Below are 23,312 nucleotides of genomic sequence, written 5' to 3' on the forward strand. Positions count from 1 at the left end.
TTACATATAAACATGTTTTACAATGGTTTATTTAACAACACAACAATTCTGATAATTGGCACAAAGGACTTTGGCAAAAAAAAGATCTCAGCATTAAAGTTGTTGTAAAACAGCACCTTTTATTCAGATTCTCAACATGGGGCAGAAAGAGAGTTGTTAGAGCCCGAAATGTAACAACTACTCTAAATGTTACAAAACAAATGTAACAAAACCTGAAATATAATCACTGGTTGATAATGTAACAAATAGCTAAGCCCAAAACAAAACAACTTTTTGCCCCAGATGTAACAAGTTGTTACATTCTGGGTCAATTACATTACGGGGCAGGCAAAATATTTTTCTCCTAATAATGTAAGAACTTGTTACATTTTGGGCAAAAAGTTACTGCATTTTGGGCTCAGTATTTTGTTACACTATCGAACAGTTATTACATTTTCGGTTTTGTTATTTTTTTTTTAATTACATTTCGAATTGCTGTTACATTTCGAGCTCTCACAAGAGTTCATTTCAGCATCTGAGGTTGAGATATTTGAGACGTGCCTAACAGCCTCCGCCCGTTTCGCCAAATTTAACTCAAAGTTTTCATCTTTGTCGCATGTGCTTGTTTTAGAATCAGAATTTTTCGCGAAACATATATCTGACTGGTTTCCAGGCATCCAGCTACATTCCCACCTAGCCTTTGTATCATTTCTATCTGTACAGTATTACATTCTTACAAAATCCCACAAAGTGCTGACAAAAGTGCATATGTACAGAGTGACAAGAAGTAACTAAAGCACTAAAGAAAGGATTAAGTTCTCAACATATTGGCAGTGAAAACTGTGCAGTTCAAGAACTTCATATAGATTTACTAAAAGACATGATGCAATAAAGTACTCTCTGTTAGTGATGTACCAGTGTGAAGACATTGACAGCAACTCTACCGTGACATGAATGTTGTTTAACGAATGACTGACTGTCAATGAGAGTGTTTTTTTTTTTTTAAAGTTACTGTAACTTTATTTTTTAAGGCTAAATTGTTGGGTTCTCATGTTTGCAGTTTTATCTCAAACTGATTCACTGAAAGTTATCTTTTAAGAACAATTTGAACACTGACAATAACTTTTTTATACACTAGCTGTTGAAGCCAATGATAAATATTAAAAACCCTGCTTTGTTTTCTGTCAAAAAAAGCAATAAAGCAGGATGAATTTGAATCCACAGCAAATTTACATTTAGAATTATTTGTTTTAAAAAAAAAAAAGGTAATAAAACGCATGTAAAACTTTAAAGAGGGGAGATTTGAAGCCAGTGTTATGAACACATGTTCCTGGTAGTCAAAGCTGGTGTGTTTCATTGCTCATACTGGATTGGCAGTTGCAGTACTTATCAAGTCAATATTGTGAGTATGTTTAACAGTAGATAATTCACTGAACTGTTTTCTAACCACATTGGTAAAGTCACATTTGAAAAACAAAAAAGAAAAAAAACACTGATCACTAATATACAGTATGTCTGAGCAATGAGCATACTGTATATCCTTTGGTTATGGAGTCCTTTTTTCATCATTATTGCTAAGTATAAAAAATGTTGTCGACATTTTTACGGCGTGATTTTCTGGGATCCATCAGTTTTAGTATCCTTTTTTGAAAAGCATCTATAGGATCTATTCCACTATGTCAGTCTGTACCTCCAGCTGTCACATCTCAAAGTGACGGTAGATGCTCTCCACATAGTTCAGGACTCTCTGCCAGTCAGGACCCCCTGCTCGAAGCATTTCCTCTACAGTCTGTGGGCAAGAAGGTAAATGAAGTCAAAATCGATTTCACATCGCCACAAAAAGCATCGGATTAGACTTGACTGGATTGTTCAGCAGAAAGGCATCTTATACTGTACGTACCAAAGTCCGTGTGATCCCGACACTCTCTCCTGTTTTGAATGCCAGACTGAGATTCTCCCTCTGCAAACAAAGACAGAAAGCGGAGACTGAAACATCCTCGGTCACATCAAGAATGCATTAAACACGCTCTCGGTGAAGTTCCCACCTTATTCTCTGGAGTCAGGGTGCTGTAAGGAATGTGTGAGGGGAGGTAGGTGTGGTAAACAGCACAGAAGGCCAGACCATCAGCCCAGCTGCTGCTGAAGTTTGTGATGTCAATATTCTGCGTAGTCACAAAAGACAGGAAGGAAATGTTAGGGTGACAAACAGTGACTTCAAGAGTTTACAGAAAGTCGGGCAGAAAGTAAAGCAAGCATTGTTCAATATAAATAAAATTCTATTTTTGTGTGACTAACACAGAATCATGACTGGAATCCATTTCGCAGCTTCTTGAGGGTTCAAGTACGGGGCACGTTAGCTTACTGTCACATTGGCATGGCTCACCAGGACACCTCGCTAAAGCTCAGCCTTCTGTATTGTTATTATAGTTACATTGTGTTGTTCCTGCTACAAGACCTTTGTAACTGAGACATACAGACACATGGAACCCGTCTTAACTTGCTCATTTTTTTACTACAGCAACACATTACGTGTCGTTCCCTGGAAGCTTCTTGTGTTTCGTTACGTGACTTTTAAGCACACGTGCAGCAAAGCAAACAAACAAACTACTGATGGCTCACAACTGGCCTTTAAAGGACAACACTCATCAATGACTGGATTCAAATCCGGATAGAAAATCTTTGTGTATATGTCAGATTTGAGCATTGTGAGCGTACACTCTCTTTATAGCATTCACATCGTGTGTTCAGAGCTTTGCTCTTCTGTTGTTTTGTACAGAATCAAACACTAAGGATCAGGTGGACTGGATTGTATCAACTACTAGTTTACTATAAGCATCCTAGAAATTGTCACTGAATATTTAAACCAGAAAAATGCACAGTGTGTAGCGAGGAGACACCAGACGGTATATTTTCACTTCACTCATCACTCGTTAAACATTAACTGGTGATTGAGCCTGTGTTCATTTACATCACAAAGCCACGCATTAAGGAAAACACATAAATGAAGTCGAGTGGTTAACCTTGTAGCCTTGTGTTTGGCTCTGACACCAGCGTAGCAGCGAGTTCCTCTTGGAGCCTCCGTGGCGACGCAGCAGCATGTTGAAACCATCCTGGGACCTGACAACAAGAGATAAACTGCTGAGGGCATCACAGTTTTTATGTTCAAACTCTGCAGGACTTTTCTTTTCTTTTTTTTAAGATGTGCTTTTTATGGAAGATCCAACAACATAGATCATTTAGTTACGAGTTACTACAAGGAAAACCCAATTTACACATCGGTTGAAGTACGAGAGGTGATGCGGATCCAATATGGCGCTTTATGAGGTCACCAGAAAAATGTGTCGGGGTCAAAAGTGGTAACTGCATTAACAGGATGTTGCAATTTGGTTGGCCTCGTGACATAATCGTTTGTCAGTGTGTGTGTGTGTGTGTGTGTGTGTGGACTCACTTGGTGGGAGGCAGCTCTGTGAGGCTAGAGTTGTACTTGTTGAGGGATTCCTCTCGTTTTCCTGTAAACTCAAGCAACAAAACAGCATGCTGTTATTATAATATATAATATATATATATATATAATATTATAATATATATCACCCTCGACATGCTAACAAGACGTAACACACGTCAAAAGCAGAGCCACCTGGCGTAAGGGCGCTTTGGGGCAGCACACAGTGATTTTACACAGATGATACCTGGACAAAGTATGGCGATAGTGAGCAAATAGTGCAGATGTAGAAGAGCAACATTAGCATCCAGTCAGAGTTTTGTTTCCAATATATTTCCTCCTTCTCGCTTTGGTTCGGTCACTAGCTCCTCAGAATAATATAATAGACTTTAGCTAGGTAGTCGCTAGCTAAAGTAGCTTTTACTGAGAGTGAACAGTTCTTTTTCTGAGCTTCAAGGATAAAAAAAAGGACAAAAAAACTTCAATGGCTGCATAATTTAAATGAAAATTAACCAACCATGAAGTGAACAATGCAGGCTGTGTATGATGGTATAAATTGGAGCTCAGTGTAAGCTCAAGCAGGACGATTGTATAAACATTCTTACATTTGCTCTTTTTCGTTCATTCAACTTAGCCCACTCCCTCTCTCCCACTCCCTCTGTCTCCCTGCTCTAGTGATCAACTGATTATAGGTGTTTATTCTTTTAAGTAGTCAACCAACCAGCTTCTGCCACGACCTCTCTCAGCCAATCATCCCGCTGCTGTCGAATTTAGAATTCGGTTCTCTCTCTTCTACAGTCAGTTTGTCATTTCAGGACAGTCGCTGTGATCCTCCTCCGCCGCAGTCACCTCTGTTCCAGCTCAGCCGAGTTCAGATACAGCCTCAGAAGCCCACTCCCCATCACATCCTGCATTCTTCTATCACAGTGTCTAGACTCCATCAGGAGGGGGGGAGGGTATCCTGTCCCTCTGTCTGCCTCACTACCCACTCCAAAGTCATCACGACGGAGTCTCATCTACATTTATCTATTCCTAAACTCCTAAATAAATAATTGTTCACTCCTAATTAAGCCTCTCCTGATTGAAATCAAGAGCTTGCAACATGTAAAGAAGCACTGAGGAGTTTCCTTGTAAACAAACAAAATAATTCAGTGTTTACCAAAACACATCTTTGAGGACTAAAAGAAATGTCTGATGCATTAATTTCCTCACTGGAAAGCTACAAATATTTCTTGCATATTTTAAATCCGGCATTGGTCACAAGTCTTCATCTCTGCTTTTATTTGCAACGTGTGCTTTTTTTTTGTTTATTTCAGATATGAGCAATTCCCCCCCCCCCCCCCATTCCATTTCTTGTTAGAGCACAGTTGTATTCACATCTCCCACAGTCTGCACTCAGGCATGGTACCCTGTTACAGTACGTTTGGGTTCACTATGATGAAATGAACTGGACTTTGGGGTCCAGCGCAATTGGATCCAGGACCAGGTCACGAGTGTGAAAATCCTTTTAACGATTGCTTGAGTGATTCATAAAAATAAATACGATTGGAGAAATCTGCTTTGGCAAAAGATCCCTGCACTTGTAAGAACATGAACTCACTTGCACGGCTAGTGGGGAAAACTCTCAAGACATCAATTTGAGAATGAACTTGACAAAGATCCAGCGAAATGACAAAGACAAGCAAAAAGTGACACATCGTACACAAGCATTATAAACACACTCACCTGTGTCGGGGCTTGACCTGCTGTCTTGCCAGTCCAGACCTCTTCGACCTTTTAGTGGCCCCGAGTTCTTAAAAGCAAATGAAGTCCATTTAAATGAGAACAGATCATATCATGAATAAGAACAATTATTTTCATGCAAACAGCCAAACTGTAATGAGTGATCTCAATATAAATCGTCCACCTTGTTTGAGGGCGCAAGCGTTGAGGCAGTTTTTGTCTGGGAGATTCCATTCTGCATGGTGGGGGGGTCTGAGGAGGCAGGTAACCTGGAGAGACTTCTGGAAGGAAAACAGACTTGATTAGCCAAGCCAACATTTTTAATCTGTTTGCTCCAGCATTAAATCAAGCTGTGAAAATGTCCTCGAGATGCCAATTCAGTCCAGGTTGACAGGCAGTTATGATTATGTAACAGACACAATAGGTGTGCAGGATATCTGTCTGTCTGAATGTATTTAAGCTTCACCTTTAAACAATGATGAAAAAAAAACAACAACGTCAAACTGTTCCGTTTGTCTCACCTTGACCTCTCTGAGGTCACCGCCCTTCGACTCTCGCTGAATCGCGTCTCTCCGTCAGCCCTCTCCTCATTGGTCACATTTTTCAGGAAACGCTTGGTCACATTGTTACACTCTTTTCTGGCCTCCTCGCTTACAACATTCTTCGTCAACTCATTGGGACTCTTACTTTCCACCTGTTCTTTACACGATCTGGTCGACCACCTCTCTCTGCCCCTCTGGGTCCCGTCTTTGCTTTCAAAGCTTTGAGTTAGTTCATTGGTCGGTCTATTGGGCCTTTCTGGTTCCTGAACTGGAGTGAGAGACGTCAGACTCTGTCGGCTCTCCTTTAACTCCTCTCTCAGGGTAACCAGCTGGATATCAGCCTCCTTCAGTCTCTGCTGGGCAGCTGCCAACTCCCTCTCTACATCCTTATGTGCTGTTCGGAGCGCAGTCAGCTCTTCTTCTGCCTCGGCTCGCAGACGGTCTGCCACCGCCACAGCTACCTGTAGGTCAGCCTGGAACTGCAGCCATTCACCACGTTCTGTCTAGAAGGGAAATACCATTACACCAACTTATAAATTCAATTCAATCCAAAAAACTTTATTTGTCTCCGAGGAGCAATTCAAAGGCACACAGAGCAGTAAAATTTAACCAAAGATAAAATATCAACAAAAGTATAAAGTGTCAAAATGTGTGCACAAAGTTAAAATACAAATACATACAGAAAGAAGGTACAAGTGGACAGTGATCCGACTAAAGATGTAGACAGAAGTGTGCAGTAGCTAACAGATGTAAACAAAACTGTAGTGCAGTAAATATTTATATATATATATAAAGTTATGTGCAAGTAGGCAGATATGAAATGATAAAGTGATAGTGGTGCATGGCAGATAATAGAACAACAGACTACATATATGCTAGAGCTATATAAAAAGATGAAGACTGAAAGAATAAAGTGACCGTAGCGCTTTGATAAGATATGAGAAGTGATATCAGACAGAATAAAGTGGAGGAGTACATGAGGACCAATATAAGCATAATAAAAGCATTGTAAAAAGCATTAGGGGGTCAAGAAAAAAACCAAACAAAGGTAGATAAAGTTCATAACTTCAAAAGAACTTTTTTTTTACTTCCAGCTTTGATATGTCTGGCAATTTGTTTCTTTGGGAGCGTTTATTCTTATCTATCTTGCCTTGTGCAATGCTCTCATACAAACACAAGAAAACAGACAAGACAAACAAAACCCTGCTCGGAGTAAAATTACAACTAGAGAAAAACAAGCAACGAAGAGTAATAAAGCAAGAACAAGTGCTATCATATTTACAATCAGCTCTCCAAATACATCACTGGACATAAACAGTAGTGTCACTTCCCCACTAGATGTCCCCGCAGACATGAAGTGTTTCACTGAATACAGTTAAACATTGACCGCAGATAAGGTTCATTTATGGGTTGTTCTCCATGAAGAGGACATAAGGAGTCCATATTTTCCTCTCATTATGTAATACCTGTAATAAAGTGGGACATTACTTGACAGCTCTACCCTCCATTGAGACTGTGTTGGTGGGGAGGGGGTCCTTCCATTCATTCTAATTATTATATTATTTGGAGTGGAAAAAATACAAAATTGACCTTATGATGGCCGAAGATGAAGTTAAAGGCTCATCAACACCTTAAATCCATCCTGAGCTGCTAAAAAAGCCTATATATCACATCCAGTTTTTTCATTGCTGTGTAAACAGTTGACTCATGTCTCTACGCTTAAATAAGCACAATTACACTGTGGACCAAACAACAGATTAAATACAAACCTGGCAATTTAAAAGCCTGACTGGACATGCACTCCAAAACAAACAGAACTGAACCCTGAGCAGACGGTGAGGTTTGAAGAATAAACAATAAAATAACCGTTTTGCCCCTTAATTAGGAGAAGTTGTACTGAGCTGAGAGGCGAGCCTCAACAGGCACAGAGACGAAGAAGAAGAAGAAGAAGAAGAAGAAGAAGAAGAAGAGCTGGCAAGTCAGCTGTAATGAGGCATAACTGAATAGTGAAAAGGTTTTGCTTTGAGCGTCATGTCATCTAACATCAACTTAATGAGAATACTTTGTAAAAGGACGCCAAACAAGTTTGGACGAAATGAAATGTTTGTGCAATATTTTGGTGCAGGGCCAAGGCTACAATGTGAAACTCTCTTTTGTTTCACCAACACTTCAGCTACAAAAAAAAAAAAAAAGCTTTTTGCTTCATTTTCGTGGTTACCTAGAAACTAGCCGGGTGGTCAGAGGGAAACCTCACTCTGGCAAGGAATGAGAACTTTTATTAATTCATTTTTTTTTGAAGGAGTATTATTGCTTCGGACATGCAAGAAAACCTTCCCTAGCAATGAGCCAATTCCCCTGCCAGATTGCTCCAACAGTACAGTACAAAATAAGGGCGTCAAAACCTAAAAATAATAGCTAGTCATCAACATATAGAGAGCATATGAGAAGGGAAAATACACAGAATGGAGCATAAAAGTGTCTACAATCATGCAAAGATTTAGTACTAAATGTTGAGCAATGTTAACCAGAGATGTGAAAAAATGTGGCGGCACTGAGAGGTTGGGTAATTAAATGAAGAATGGATGGAGATGTGGAGGAGGAGGCCATCTCTGAGCCAAGTCGCTCTCTCATCTGACCAGTGACTCAAGACCACAGCTGGACCTGATTACAGTCCATACACACACAGAGGAACACACACACACACAGAGGAACACACACACACACACACACACACACACACATATCCTATTCCCTTCTTGTCTCCCACACATTCACCTCCATTCTTCCCTCGCTTCGCCACTAAACCGCACTGTGAAGTTTTCTTTCACATTCTGGGTAAGTTGGAGCGCTTCCTTCCCAGCAACAATTAGTCAAAAGAACAGTAGGATCGCAGTTTCTGTGAGGAGACGTTCTATATTAAGAAGCTTTTTTTTTCTTGTTATCTGGATGCGCACACTCCAACTAGAGCGTGTCTGTTTAAGGAAACAGGAAAGGGACGCTCCTCACTTCACACTGAGATAAGGGTGTGTACTGTCAGTCTTAAGACACACACACACACACACACACACACACACACACACACACACACACACACACACACACACAGACTTCTACTCCCACAAGAGCTGACCTAGTGCCCCACTGCATGACCAGATGTGGTATCTGACATCCACAGGAACACACACAAAGATACACTTGTCCACACAACTGATGTACATCTGAGTCCCTAAAATTCTTGGTAAGGGTCCAGCACAATGGGGATATAGTCAGATGTCCAAGGTTGTGTGTGTATGTGTGTGTGTGTGTGTGTGTGTGTTTGTGTGTCTCAACCATCTGTCCCTAGTTTGACTCCACACCCAATCTTTCTAATACATACATGAGGAAACATCTAAACTCTCTCCCAGCAATCCACAGCCTGGGGTGTGTATGCAGAAACTGTTAAGCACAATGTAAACTTATTAAAAGGCATTCGTTCCCTCTACAGCAATTACACACATACAAATGGGAGCAGCCAACAGGGGCGGCTTTGGCTCAGTTAGTAGAGTAGGTTGTTCAATTCCCAGCTCCTGCAGCCACATGTCCCATGGGACAAGTTGCTCCCGCTGCTTAAATGGGCAGAATATGAAATTGTGTGAATAGCATTAGTTTCCTCTGATTGACACTTTTGCAGAGCAAACGCTGCCATCAGTGTGTGAATGGGAAGGTGTAAAAAGTCAGAAGGCTACAAAAGTGCTATACAAGCTAAAGTCTGTTTAGCATTTACGAAAGGACATATACCCTGAAAATGGCACATCAAACAGTTATAGATGTAAAAAAGCAGGGTCTAATCTATCTCTGCAATATGGACACAGCATATGCACAAGCTCCATTTGCCAACCCTCTAAAACAAATCCTTATTTGGAAACGGGGCCTTTTTGGGTTTGGGCTTCTGAAGCATTCTACCATAAAGAAAAGAAAGAAAAGACTGAACCTGGAGATAATTCCTGGAAGTCTCCGGCAGCGTTCACCTGGAACTGATTCCAAAGCTGCTTTCAGATTGACTCAATCTCCAGAAGGGAACAAAAATCTGACCAGCCCCCACAAACACCCCCCCATAACTGAGTGTTTTCATTCTTGTTGGTTAAGACAATTGCAGACTGGTGGTGCACAGTAAGCACAGACAGATGGTTACATCGGCAGACATTCTCAGTACTCCACTGCACATTGGGCAATCATGCCTGTTTATCTGAATCCAGTTCAACTGCGGCGCGTTGAAACGACCTCACTTCTGTGACAGACAAGGACTGGAACATATCGGCCAAGAAAGACGAGGCGGGGAGGAGAGGTGTGAGAGACAAATGAGGCAGGAAGAATGATGGCTACTTAAATAACGTGGAAAAGGAGGTTGAAAAAAAAAATGTCGGGGCTAAAGAATTAAGGCTCAAGCTTGTTGGGGTCACATAAGATGGATGGAAGTTAGACACAAAGCAGGAGGTAAGGAAGCAGTACAGAGGAGTAAGAGTATGCACAAAAACTCCTGAAAATGCTATATTGGGTGGGGGGTGAGTTGCATGTCTGTGTGCAGCAGGAAAAAAAAAAGGGTAATTGTTTTGGGTTCTTTTGCTCGAGGTCGAGGAGGAGCGGTCAGAGCGAACGAGTGAAGGAAGAAAACACAGAGAGGTACGAGGAGGGAGGCTCTGATGGCTGAAAAGTAAGGGCAGCAGTCAAGACTTTGAGTGCGAGAGGACGTGTTTGGGAGGGTTTTTTGTCTCACGTGCAGCACACACACACACACACACACACACACACACACACACACACACACACACACACACACACACACACAAACACATGGCCTGTCGGACACTGGGAGCCGCAGCCCCACTTCCCCCAACCTCGTCACACAGCACCAAACAAAACAAGTTTTGTCCCCTGAACAACCGAATGTAAACCCCCTCCTCTGCACTGCATTCCCCTTCTCTGGCTCTCCATATGAGAAAAAAAAAAAAAAAAAAAGACTCCCAGGACAGCAGAGCAGGCTGAGAAAGGTTCATAAAGTCGAGCTTTGCTAGCTTAAATTTCTCAACCAAGTGCCCGTGTAAACACAGTGCTGGATTACCCCGTCTTGCAATACACAGCCACCTCATAGTGATACACCACAATCTGTCTGACGTCGAGCTGGCATGACTACATGACTAATGCCTCCGAGTTATTTGTAAGGATGTTAGGAAAGTGTCGGGAAAAAAACCAGGAGGGAGCGGGGTCTCATCAAGCAGAGAAAGAGGTGACACAGAGGAAGTGCTGGTAAAAGCTTGCAACATAATCGAATCAAAGTGATTCAGATAAATGACGAAGGAAAAGTAGAATAGAAGTTACGTCAGTCACGGAGGGAAGAAAAGATTTGGGATTGTCCATTGGCATTCTGTGTGTCATGTTGCAGCTGTTGTAATCTGTGGCAGATCTGGAGGAAACTGGGAGCCTCTGGCTTCAAGCCTCATAAGGGAGGGTCAGGAATTGGAACGGAACGACTGACAGGAAATTACCGCAGCATATCACCATCCTCATAAGAGCATGAAACGCCCAAGACTGAAGAGGGCTTCGAGAAGTTTCACTCTGAGTTGCGTATGATCATTTCAACTTTTGGTTTAGAACCTGACAATTGGTCAAATCGAGACTCTGCCGCTGTCATACGAATACAAACAAAGCGTGCGTAGGGATGTACAGATTAATCATTTCAAAGGTGTCAAGGTTCAAATCGGTACTCTGAAAAATGAATGATAGTAATATTGTAAGTGTCAGAAGCTGTAGAGCAGAGGCGGTTGGTTGTAATAAACAGGCGTTATCATGGCAGTGGAAACAGTTTCACTTCCCAAGACAGAAAATGGAAGAGTTGAGAAGATAACAGACGAGGAAAAAAACTGCGTGCAAATAATTGCAACGAGACGGTGAGCTTCGCAAACGGCACGACCGACGTGATGCAGCGTTTAATCGACACCACGATGAGACGCTCCAATCAAAGGCAGATTCTCTCCAAATAGATGGTGAGAGAATCGTAGCGCGAGTTGAGTGAATCGTTACATCCCTAAGCGTGCGTGATGTACTGTAAGCTTAACTTCAGGTCACTTTACTCCTCCCATACATGGCCCATCTTACCTCGGAAAAGAGTTACTTTTTTTATTCTTCTTCTGTTGTTTTTTTTTTAAGCTGTGTGCACTTCACCAAGGTGAAGCTCAATAATTGTACAATTGTAGAATGACAATAAAAGCATTATATTCTATTAACAATGAGGCAACACATACATCCTTCTCACGTTTAAGATGAAGATGTGTTTTTGACAGTAGACAGAGCAGGAAACTGGGAAATAAAGTGCCGAACCCAGGCCGTCCACTCGGAGGACTCCAGTGTCCTAACCGCTAAAACCATCTGGCCCCTGATCTGTTCTCTTTTCAGAGAGAGCCACAACAACTCGACCCCAACTCTAGAAGTATGAGCAACAAGAAACCTCAACAGAAGATGATCTCAATGATTTTCCTCTTTCTGGCCTCTTTGAATAAGCGGAGCACAGGAAGACCTTAATTAGTAAAGCTGCAGCTCTCTCCAAGACCTACTGAGACAGTGTTTTTTTTTTTTGTTGTTTTTTTGGGGGAGGGAGTGTGTGTTTTGGTTTTATCTCATAGATAAAAGGTCACCAGAACTACTGACTTATTAGAATATATAACACCCTGTTTACATTGCTTTACTAGTTCACCTCCGTCTCTCAAGAGTGTCAGAAGACACTTTTAATGATTTGTGAAAACTTGGACTGCAGATATTTTTAAAATACATTCAATTTGCAAAGGCAGAATCAATTTTAAAAATGGACATAATCCCCATATATTGACCTTATCGGTACAAAAAAGACCGTCAGACTACTTTAAATAAACCAGCAAAGCCCAGTTTATTAAGAGTTTCAAATATGCCTTCTTTGAATATTTAAAAACAGATCACCTTTGAAGCAAATCTCACCTGAGACGTACTCCTCAGACTCTTTACTTCTGCCAGCAGATCCTTCAGTATCTCTGAGGGAAGGATACAGAAACGTCAGAAGAAATCACATCATTTAAAAAATTCAAATATCAAGTCATTTTAAGTATATCTTAGGTTGGCTTTACACGGACGACAACGATCTGAACACACAACCGCAAAAGTGGCGCTACGTTCCCACTCCCCCCCCCCCCCCCCCCCCCCCCCCCCCCCCACGATTAGACGAGCGCCTTCGGGTGGGAATCTGCATGCGCACAGTGACGCAAAGGTGTACAAAATGTGATGCCTGCCAGGTGGCGAGGTCCGCACTGCCATACAACATCAAGAAGACGCGCGTGCGTTGAAACGTCCTTTACTCGCCTTAACTCCTGAAATGACTCCTGGAGAGATATCAGGGCAGCTCGGGCAACTTGAATGTCCGGAAATAATCCGACATGGAAGTCGTCGTTTGGCTGTACTGCACACGGACGTTTCATCAACGCGTACGCAACGAGAGCCAGCGTGAGCAGCTCAGACCACGCGTTTGCGTTTTCAACCCTTTTAGACGTCTAAACGAAAAGGCACATCTGAACAGATGTTTTGTCGGTTTCACCCGGGAGCGTTGGCGTGTAAAGCCAGCCTTAGTGCTCCAGTTGTTTAACTCTCACGTGTTGTGTTGTTGGTCCCATCATGACTGGCTGTGATACCAAGCGCTGTCCTGCACTCCTCCAGCAGCCTCCTCAGTTCCTCCCCTTGGCTATCTGCAGCTTCAGGAGCGGCCAGTAAAGACTGACTCAGGCCACTGTCCCTTTCTCTCCAGGTCTTCCCCGGAGAGCAGCCCGCCACAGGTGAGGCGCTGCATTGAGAAGAGGGGGTCTTTGCAGGGCTGACGCTAACAGTCCGACTTTGTGAGACAGGCGTTCGAGGGTTCGAGGCAGGGGGACCCCCATTCCTCCCCACAGAAGCTTGTCTTTTAAAAGCAGTAGTCCCCGCATTGTAGTGAACAGGGCTAGCTCCACAGCCGACGGTGGCGCTGTGTGAACTGGCTGATGGTTGAGGCCGCCACTCGGGACGAGGACAGGCAGGTGTAGGGTTGCTGCTGGATGGTGCTTTCTTCACGCTGGAGGTGAGGCCCGGGACTGGGACCGGGGGTGGAGAGGATGTTGGGGCTGCAGGGGGAAGTTTGGGTGAAGCAGGGTGAAGGAGTTGGGGGACAGCAGGTGTGAAAGGAGGCTCGTCACTCTGTGGAGAAGCAGGGGGTGTGTGGAAACTTTCCCCGTGGGCCCCTAGAGGAAGGAAACAATCAGATTCACACGAAATGAGAGCTAGCTGTGAGGTAAGCATGAATTAATGCTGGATCGATGTGAAACCAGCCAGTTAAGACTCTTCACACACATCTTGCTGCACAGCAGAGGTCAAATGTAGAAGTAAAGTAACAATAAACTACATTTTAGTAGAGGGGGGCTTGATTATGTTCAAGCTAGAATTGATGGTGGGAGACAAAACAGAGTGAGGGATCTGCCTGAGCAGCTGCGTCGTGGACAGAATATAGCTAGAAAACATTTGATTGGTCACTGGTTTGGCATGTTGACACTGAAAGCACCATTCAGTGAGGCGACCAGAGCAGCAAGGAGCTCATTAACCAGGAAACATGCAGGCCTGGCCCCCTGAAGATGAATGCTTTCATAGAGACATTCCTCTTTGACTTTTCACCCACAATGTTGCTGTGACATTAATTCTCCAAATTCAGAAACAAACACATGAAAGGGATGTGTGTGTGGGAAGGGGGGGGGGATTATTTCCCATTGTAGCTTTGATTGTAGCAGTTGGTTGTGAATAAATGTCTGAACTTGGCATAACACCACAGATTGTTTTTACGTCCCCTTCCCCCTGTGAGCATCATGTCTCCTCTTTCTTTCCTCCGATTCCTTGTTTGGACAAAAGACTCGCTGCAAGTAACACTTGCGTTTTCTTTCTGTGAAATGATGTAAGAGCAGCGGTCGAACATTCCCATAGTTACACGCCACCTTCTCTTCGGCCCAATCATCGAGAAAGAACGACAAGATTGTCTAATAACTTTCTCATGCCAGCCCTGCTTTTTTTTTTAAAAATTTCTTCATTCCAGACCTTAATGTGCTCGTCCAACCGCTCATACGGGTGGCAGACTGACTGACTGAATGAGAGAATGTGTGTGTGTGTGTGTGTGTGTGCGCGTCCACTGAGGTCTGTGTGTCAGCTAGCATTAGGCTTCCTATGATTAATCCGCTGCCCTTGTGCTGAGCCGAGGAATTCTGCCGATTCATCACAGCTGGCCCGCCGAGGCCAGAACGAATCACAGAGGGACGCGAGGAGAATGACCACTCACTGAGTAACACACAGGAGGGCTGCCAAGATTCCCACTGCCACACATATTGTCACACACACACAGACTTTCAGCTTTTGTTACCTTTCAGTTTCCTTATTACCCCTAATCCACCTCCGCGTTAAACAGTCTTTACTGCACCCTTACTCTGTTTCTATTCTCTTTTCCCACGTGCCACCCTCCTGGCACTACATGTTCGACTAAAGCCATCATGTGCTTCTATCTAAGAAAACAAAAAAAGAAAAACACACACTCCCAAATGAACACACACATGTGCCAGGTGTCTGTGTCCACTGCCAAGTATTTGAAAACAAACTTCAGAAAGCGACGAAAGTTAGAAGACAATTCAAGGGGAGTTATTACAAGCAGGCGCTGGTTTTAAATAAAAGAAGTGCAGGGTGTGTAGTTTGTGTGTGAGTGTGTTTGTGTGTGTCTGACCTACCTGTGGGTCCGTGTCCGTCCTTGCTGGAAAAGTTGCCCATTCTGCAGTAATGGGGTTTGGGCCACTGATGGTGCCCTGCAGGTGCTTGTTGCTCTTTCACTCAGCTCAGACCAGAGTGGCACAGTGGAGATGACCTACACACACACGCGCACACATCCACACCCAGTCGGATGAAATGATGGATGAAGTCATGCACTTACGCACTGTTATACAGCTGAGAAATAACTCAGTGACTTTCAGTGAGCTTCAGTCTCAGCTTCGGATAGAAGAACCTTGATTCTCACAAAGTTGAAGACAGACTGAAGGCGGCTACAGGAAGCTCACGATGCACGTTTGAATGTTTGAAGTAAATCAGTGTGTTTACTCAGTTTGGTTTGATCACAGGAGTGAGATGAACCGCACGAGGACATGATACAGAAGTGGCCACATGTCATAAACAAAGCTGTTGGCATGACACGTTTCCTCATCCATATAATGTATCCAAGAAACTGAACAAAACGAGACGATCAACACCCAGATATACCACCTTAACGAATATAAACGAACACTAGTCCAAGTTGGCACACCTCATTTTCTACGAACCTCACATATAGTGATGTAACGGGACAGACTTTAGCGCGCTATTTGCATAATAGCCGGGATAAAGTGTGCACCTCAAACGAGTCAAGTAACTTAACTCTGCGCCTGCTGCAACAAAACCATCTCCCGTCCTCTGTTTATCAATAAAAAGTTCGTACAAACCCTTAAAAGCAGACAAGTATACTCCAGGTGTCTTTGTTGGGAGTTAGTTGAGTTCTCCTCCACGCTGTGCTTGTTTGAGGGCTGCTGCTCAGCCGAGCGCACTGTCCCGCTGTGAGCTCAGACAGAGGGAAGGACTCACGGACCTCCTCACAACAATGTTTAATCCCAGTTTACATTTTGTAGATGGATATATCCTGAAAAGCTGGGGGGGGGGGACGAAAACAAAAAAAAACCTAATAGCAATCCCAGATTGATACAATCAAAGAGCGGGAGAGAACTGTGAACTTCCCTTAGTGCTGAAGATGAAATACTGTATGTGTCCACTGGAGTGCGCAGTTGAGCTGGCCTATGTTTTGGATTACCTGTAAACGTTCGTTTCGTTTATATTTGCCAGGAGTATAGAGCACGGTGTCTACCCTCTTATTTCTCTCATGAGGTATATCCAATTTAAATCCCCTCTGATTCACACCATTGATTGATTGACATTTTTCAGCATTGGCTGTTCTTTTTCACCCTATAGGATGGTGAAGGGATTGCCTTTCATACTCTGTCTCTAATCAGCTAGTAGTACACATTAGATAAATGAGAATAATGTGAAGAGTAATCTTAAATCTCACCTTCTGTTAACAGAGGCCATTAATCTTCTGCTAAAAACCTCCTAAAAACAAAAGAAATTTAAAAAAAAAGCCATTATAAAGCTTAAGATGCACACAGGATGTTAAGACTAAAGGTTAACAGAACTCAGCCATCTAAACTAACAGGGTCTCTGCTACACTTTGATTTAGCTAAAAGTAATGACCGTCAGATTGAACATGATGTGTTTCATTGTGAGAGTTCTACATTCACTCATCTCTGTTTTCATTCATATACACGTTTGAACTCTTTTAATTAACATGATCTCCTGTTTTATCTGGTGACAACAATTGTAGGCTATACATGTTTATCCACTTTTATGAGTTTTATCATTTCTATCTTGGAACATTTTATGCCAAAGCAATTATTTATCAAATATGTTGCCTTCCACTCTTATAAAACTTTCAACAAAACTGCAGGTGACATTAGTAATACTGTTTCACACTTCAAATTGAATCAAAAGCGCAAACAATTATAGCCTACATACTTAATCGGTATTTTAAATGCCCTTTAGAAAAACATATTCTTGACAAAATATTCCTATTATATTCATGCCCCAAAACTGCTCTGGAGCGCTCGCTGTGGGCAGTCCCCTCACTCTGAGACCTCTCCATTAATGCATGTCACTAGAACCCTGTTTGTGCACGAGTGTGTATCTCGGCCTATGTGTGTGTTCATTAGACAGAGTGTAAACCGAATTTCCCCTTGTGGGATTAATAAAGTATAAATTATTATATTACCAATTGTTATCTATGGTATTACAACACATATAACCTTGTTCTTTTAGACTCTTGACAATGTGATAGCATGGTAGCCTAAAGTGGCTATTATTTATTATGAATTGTGGCTTTACAAATAAAGATTGGTTGATTGAAATCTTTGACCTAACTTGGGTATTGTCGAAATTCTGAAATCTGCATGACTGACTGATTCAACTGTTACAGAGTTGAAAAATCAGTGTCTAATCTATTGTAGCTTAATTTTAGCAAACAGCATGTTTTTCTCTTGGACTAAAACTTTTATTTCTTTGCACAAAATTTCAATTTCCTAACATAAAGATGCACCAAAAGCTCTGATCCATGTGTGACTAAGTGTAACAGAAGAGCAGCATGTTTTCCAAATGCTTTTATTTTATTAATCTCTTCCAACATCAATTCATTAAATGTGATTTATATTGCTAACAGAACAAACAACTCTGACCAAACAGACACAGCTGAACTCAGCTTTTTACAAATGAAATAATGTGTGACACACACTACTCGCTAACCGATGAATACTGAGCCTTCGAACATTCCCCCTTGTATTTTATTCCAACAGCTATCATGTTTCCACATTATTTTATACTTTCTGTCAGTATGCCGTCCTCAAGGTTCCCCTTCATACAAAGTTCAACACGGAGTGAAATAGGAAGTTTGCTGCAGTGGAGACAAGCTCTCCCTCGCTCTCTGAATGAGATCAATCGGTTTTCACAGTGCTCTGTGCTCACTGTGCACTGCTGCAGCGTAGAGAGAATCTATCAAAACCAGCCAGGTGTGTTACACAACCTTCCTTCTACATTGATTTCACACTTACAGTACGGAGGTGCAGAGCCAGTATGTGTTTACGATGTAGATCTGTGCCAACATACTTTCAGATTTGTATTTCGAAGAAGATCATGTTGAATCATATGCGTATCTTATCCACAAAACGTTTTAAACCTCCATTTCACCTGTATTTTTTCATCCATGACTCAGAGCATCCTGTTATTTATAAGCCCATCACAATGCCATCATGAGATTGTTTATGGGTGTCAGTCACCATCCAGTGAAGGGTGTCCAATTGTTCTGTGCCTGATGCCAGTTGGAGCCATTAGCCGTCCTTGCTGAGCGGATTACAATCATTTTGTTGCTGACCTACTGCTTGAGCATTCTGGAGGGCCACTATCAGGGCTCTAGTAACTTGCAAGCTGCTACAACTAGCTGACGATCCAATTTGGCAGATGGATTCTGATGTCTGGCTGACCCTTAGGTGATCAAACACACAACTTTCTCACCTCTTACTTATTCCATTTCGTCTTTGTGGATCATTCTCGTTTTTTGTGCACTTTGCTGTTCCTTGAGTTTATTCAAAAGCAGAATAAATGAAGATAATATTAACCCTGTGCTATCCTCAAGGCACAGCACTCATTCTCAACCACGCTCAACGTCTCGCCACATCCCAAGTCCCTTTTTTGCGGCTGTATTTTTGGTGTTAACGTAAATGAAAACACCAATCACATGCTCTATAAATCCATCTTTGACAGTGGGATGAATGGTGGACACTGCAGGGGGAATGGTGCAAAGTCAGGATGCACAGGGGCTGTAGGCCTACGACTCACAGGTCTTTGTCTTTAATACCAGATTAGGTGTTTGATTGTGTTTGCCAGGAGTGATTTCTCTCCTGGGGTAATCTCCACAGAGGACACACGCTTATCCATGAGGAATCGCCATTTTATCTTCGCTGGCCTGAACCCAGCTGTGACTCAGCAAGGTAGATTTGGATTTGTAATCTAGCAAGGCGTGTTGAAGAGTTGTTTACATGACTCAGGTATGGATGGCAAATGTACTTGACTTTTTTCGGTTGCAAGAACTGTTAAATTCTACAAAACCTGTCTTGCCAATCTCTGTATTTCTTTCAGTGCTCTGACCAACCTTAAAGACAAAATAACTTTTCTCAACAACAGGTAGCCCCAGTCACTTATTGAAAGTCATTCCGTTTCTTCCACAACTATAAATTTGATTGACAGTGGAAGCCAGACTGTGTCAGCGTACGCCAAGGCTTGTTGACAAAGAGCACCTGCTTCTCCTCAGAGGAAAATCAGTTGAAGCCATGGGCATAGATGGGCTCTACAAGCACTCAAACATGGCTGGCAGGGAAAGGGATGGAGAGAGAGAGAGGAAATAGCCAACCATCTGTGTGCAGAAGGGCACTGCCAAGCGTCAATTCCTTTTTACGCCATGTCTTGCAAAGACACATATTGTATCCTAATTGGATATGGTAGATCCTTCAATACATTCAGCTACAGTCTTTGGGAAGTTCCAGCATCATGGTGTACTCATCCAACTATTTATAAAACTCAATTACATACCTAATAGTGCATTGCTAACAGTTATTCAGTCTATATGCGTTTGGTCTATTTTTTTGTATGTGTATGAGTGTATGAACTCACACAAGACGTGTAACTTCCTGACAACAAAGGTTGAAGACAGTCAAATATCCACAATTGCACAACACAAGAGAGCACATGGGCCACACTACAGTGGGCCAGCATAGCTACAATCTCGGACCTGTGTAAGTGTAGTTACTCAAACCCAACCCGTGCTGTCAGCCAAACTACATCCAAGCTAGCACAAGTTATTTCACTGGGACTTTCTGGCCGACGAAGGAGAGAGGTGGGATCTCCTGGTAGGCACCAGCCTTGCGAGTAACATCCTGGAATGGATTCCTATGGGCATTATTGCCCACCATGCTGGCATCAGTGTGTGTGCCAACTAACTGCAGCACCCGAGCAGAGGGCCTGTGGTGGAGGGCCAACTGCCTGGAGCTGTAGCCACACATCCCGATCCCCAGGGCCCCCAGCAGCATGGCCATGCCTGGCATGGTCTTCTCAGCTGGAGGACTCATGGCCACATTATGGTAGGCCTGCGTCTGGAGAGGGAGGAAAAGGGATAGTAAACACTTCACCAAATAATAATGATTTTATATCATAATATATACATTGATTAGGAGAAATGTAAGGCCTTGTAGTATATTGTAACTCCATCCTTTACTCAAATGAATCCCTGAGAGATTAAAAACTCATCACCCCTCATTTATTAAATTGTGGTGTATCTCTTTTTCTGATGAACAAAAAGCTTGTCTATTTTGCGACATGGGTTATTTCCTTGCCGGGCCCTTGACAATTATAAAAAGCATAGAAGTAAATAATAAAAAAAACCCTCATCATTTCTAATGGTGCTCCGTCACAGACGGTTAAGAAGCCATTCCCGCAGCTTAATCATCCAGTTCCCATTTCCATATACAATGCAATGGACTGTCACAGTTACTGCTTTCTCAATTGTCTGTGGTAAAACACCAACGAAGAAGCGATTGTGTTTTTTGTGCAATTGCAAAGGGCATCCTATTGTTTCCAAAAAAGAAGTCTGGAACAAACTCATCTTTGTGAACAGTGAGTATAAGATATAACAATACTGTATTAATCATCTTTTATCAACTATCCTGGATTTTGAGAGAAAGCACGAGAGAGAGAGTCTGTGTAATTAAAGCATTAGGCAGCTTAGTGAAACCAACTTTCTGAATAATACTCTTTGTTGGTTAACTTCTGAACATGCCAATGAAACCTTGAAGACACCTTATCAATTAACAGCTACTTTCACAGTCGACATTATTTGATGTTTTTTTTCTACTGTTTACAGGCCTGTATAGACAGAGCATACATAAGCTAAAACTCCTACACATTACAAAGGCCTTTGCAATTGTTTTTGTTGGTTTAAAGGCCATAAATCATTTGAAAAATAACAATAATGTGGATACACTTTGGCCTTCAAGGAAAAGACATTTTTTAATGAATCAGCACTTGACTTTCCTGCAAACTGGCAGTACACAGTTTAATTGTCAACTGAGAGTATAAAAATAGAGCACATGAAAAAATGTATGTGTAGCTACATACTTGACTCAAACTATTGTTCAACTTATAACACTATAAATTTACAGACGTTCAATTAAACAGCAATACAATCCTAACAAACAAATCTTACTCACCTGCAGCAGCCTGATGTATCCAGGCGTCAGTCTTGGGAGTTTGAAAAACATCTCGGAGCGTTCCACGATTCTGGTAAATCAGAACAAAGTCACAGGCCGGAAAGCAATATAGGCCCTCTCTCTCTAGCTCCTCTTCCTGGATTCCCAGGACAGGGAAACCCACGTACAGTGGGACTGTCCCTATGTGTGAACTCTACAATCCTTGCTAAGGTGTCTGAAGCAGGACGGCCTGGTTAACTCTTATAACCTGACTGTTGTGACATAACACTTAGTCTGCATGTGGTTGGTCTAAGGGGATTAGGGAGAACTCAAAGAGACAAAGAAGTTGATCTCAACAAAAGGAAGGTTGCTTGGCGTGCTGCAGGGACTGATTCCTAGAAAGTCAAACCAATGAATTGTAACATTTTAACAAAGTTTATTTAACCAATGAAATTCCATTTTTTTGTTTACGTATGGAGAGTTCTGTCCGACTCTTTATTCGATAAATGAGTTTTATTTGAAAAATAGTATTTATTGTTATTAATAAAGTGAATATTTCAGACATACCATTAAATGATAATAGATTATATTTATGAATGCACAGTATAATTGCAGTACGTGAGTTACAGGGTTTAGGGGACAGGTAACGGTGGCATTCCGCCATTTCATTTCTTTGAACATTATTTAAGATTCTTGTGTTTTTCTGTTGGTTTGAACATAGACTGTAAATATTAATGGACGAAGCCTGAGTCACGTCACCCATCTCTTACTGCATGCATGAGCTTGGGGCTCCAGAAGTTCACCCTTATTATTACATGCTGGGAATCCTCAGCCTAACTTCTAGTCAACCTAACAATAGGCTAAGAGCTGGAAGTGAGGTGGTTTTTAAAGCCTATACACAAACCGTTACATCGCGCCCACCCATCTATCAGGTCAGCTACACACATAGCTATGGATAACATACCTATTATAAGATAAAAACAGATGTGTTATAAAACAAATCACCACCATACAGTGTGTGCAAAATAGGACAATAACTAATCAGACTCAATCAGTAATTTTGTTAACACGTTTATTTCTTAACAACTGGCTTTCTTGGCTGTGTTGTGGATGTGACTTCCGAGGAACCTGGAGCCAGCTTCAAGTTGACCCTTGACAAATTGCAAGATCTTGCACAAGGTTTATTTTTTTCAATACCAGAGGTTGCCGCTTGTTTTGAAGGTATAAAAAAAGCAAAATGATAAATAAGAAGAGATCTCAGGTTTAGTACTGCACATTAGAGTATTCCGACTTCAGTTGCTCCAGCTTAATCAAAGTTTTGATTATTGGAACTCAGAACCGCTAGGATAGATTCATTTAAATGTTTTTCTGTTGATGTTGAGAAAAGCTTCTCATGCCATATCAGCAACTTCTAAGTTTTAATATTCTTCAAGGCCTGGGGGGTCCTCAACTCAGGGTGAAGGTTATTATCAGGTGGATGTGTGGATAAGATTTCTCTCACTGGAAGAGATGAATTCTCTCCAAAGAGAGCAGCCAACATGACCTTCTCATCTCTGATAAGAGGACACAGCTTTAATAGTGCATAGTAATCATGTGTCTGAATCTTTTTGGACTACTGCACAAAAAGAGTCTTAAACCATCAAACCAAAGCAGAAAAACTCAACTCTCCCTCTGACTTCAATGCAGAGGTAAATTAAAAGCATTACTAAG

At 42.1% G+C, this 23,312-nt stretch overlaps 2 protein-coding genes across 2 annotated transcripts in view; both read right to left on the bottom strand.

Moving 5' to 3' along the window:
* Positions 1-16,172, bottom strand: part of cd109 (CD109 molecule) — a 37,164-nt gene extending 20,992 nt beyond the window's left edge. The window contains exons 1-11 of the mRNA XM_079369264.1: positions 15,471-16,172; positions 13,335-13,952; positions 12,670-12,722; positions 5,665-6,188; positions 5,328-5,424; positions 5,147-5,213; positions 3,428-3,488; positions 3,000-3,096; positions 2,025-2,141; positions 1,880-1,939; positions 1,683-1,768 (exon numbers count right to left, since the gene is read on the bottom strand). Of these exons, the coding sequence (XP_079225390.1) occupies positions 1,683-1,768; positions 1,880-1,939; positions 2,025-2,141; positions 3,000-3,096; positions 3,428-3,488; positions 5,147-5,213; positions 5,328-5,424; positions 5,665-6,188; positions 12,670-12,722; positions 13,335-13,952; positions 15,471-15,510 (1,820 nt within the window). The 5' untranslated portion in view covers positions 15,511-16,172. The remainder of the gene's footprint in view (positions 1-1,682; positions 1,769-1,879; positions 1,940-2,024; positions 2,142-2,999; positions 3,097-3,427; positions 3,489-5,146; positions 5,214-5,327; positions 5,425-5,664; positions 6,189-12,669; positions 12,723-13,334; positions 13,953-15,470) is intronic.
* A 1,959-nt stretch (positions 16,173-18,131) lies between these two features.
* LOC306840600 (uncharacterized protein) lies at positions 18,132-21,822 on the bottom strand. The gene is made up of 2 exons (XM_079369992.1): positions 21,624-21,822; positions 18,132-20,510 (listed from the first exon to the last, which is right to left on the bottom strand). The coding sequence occupies exons 1-2, from the start codon at positions 21,672-21,674 to the stop codon at positions 20,217-20,219; spliced, it is 345 nt and encodes a 114-aa protein (XP_079226118.1). The 5' UTR covers positions 21,675-21,822; the 3' UTR covers positions 18,132-20,216.
* Positions 21,823-23,312: the final 1,490 nt, after the last annotated feature.

The sequence above is a fragment of the Symphodus melops genome, assembly GCF_947650265.1.
Source record: "Symphodus melops genome assembly, chromosome: 19".
Classification (NCBI taxonomy): Eukaryota; Metazoa; Chordata; class Actinopteri; order Labriformes; family Labridae; genus Symphodus; species Symphodus melops.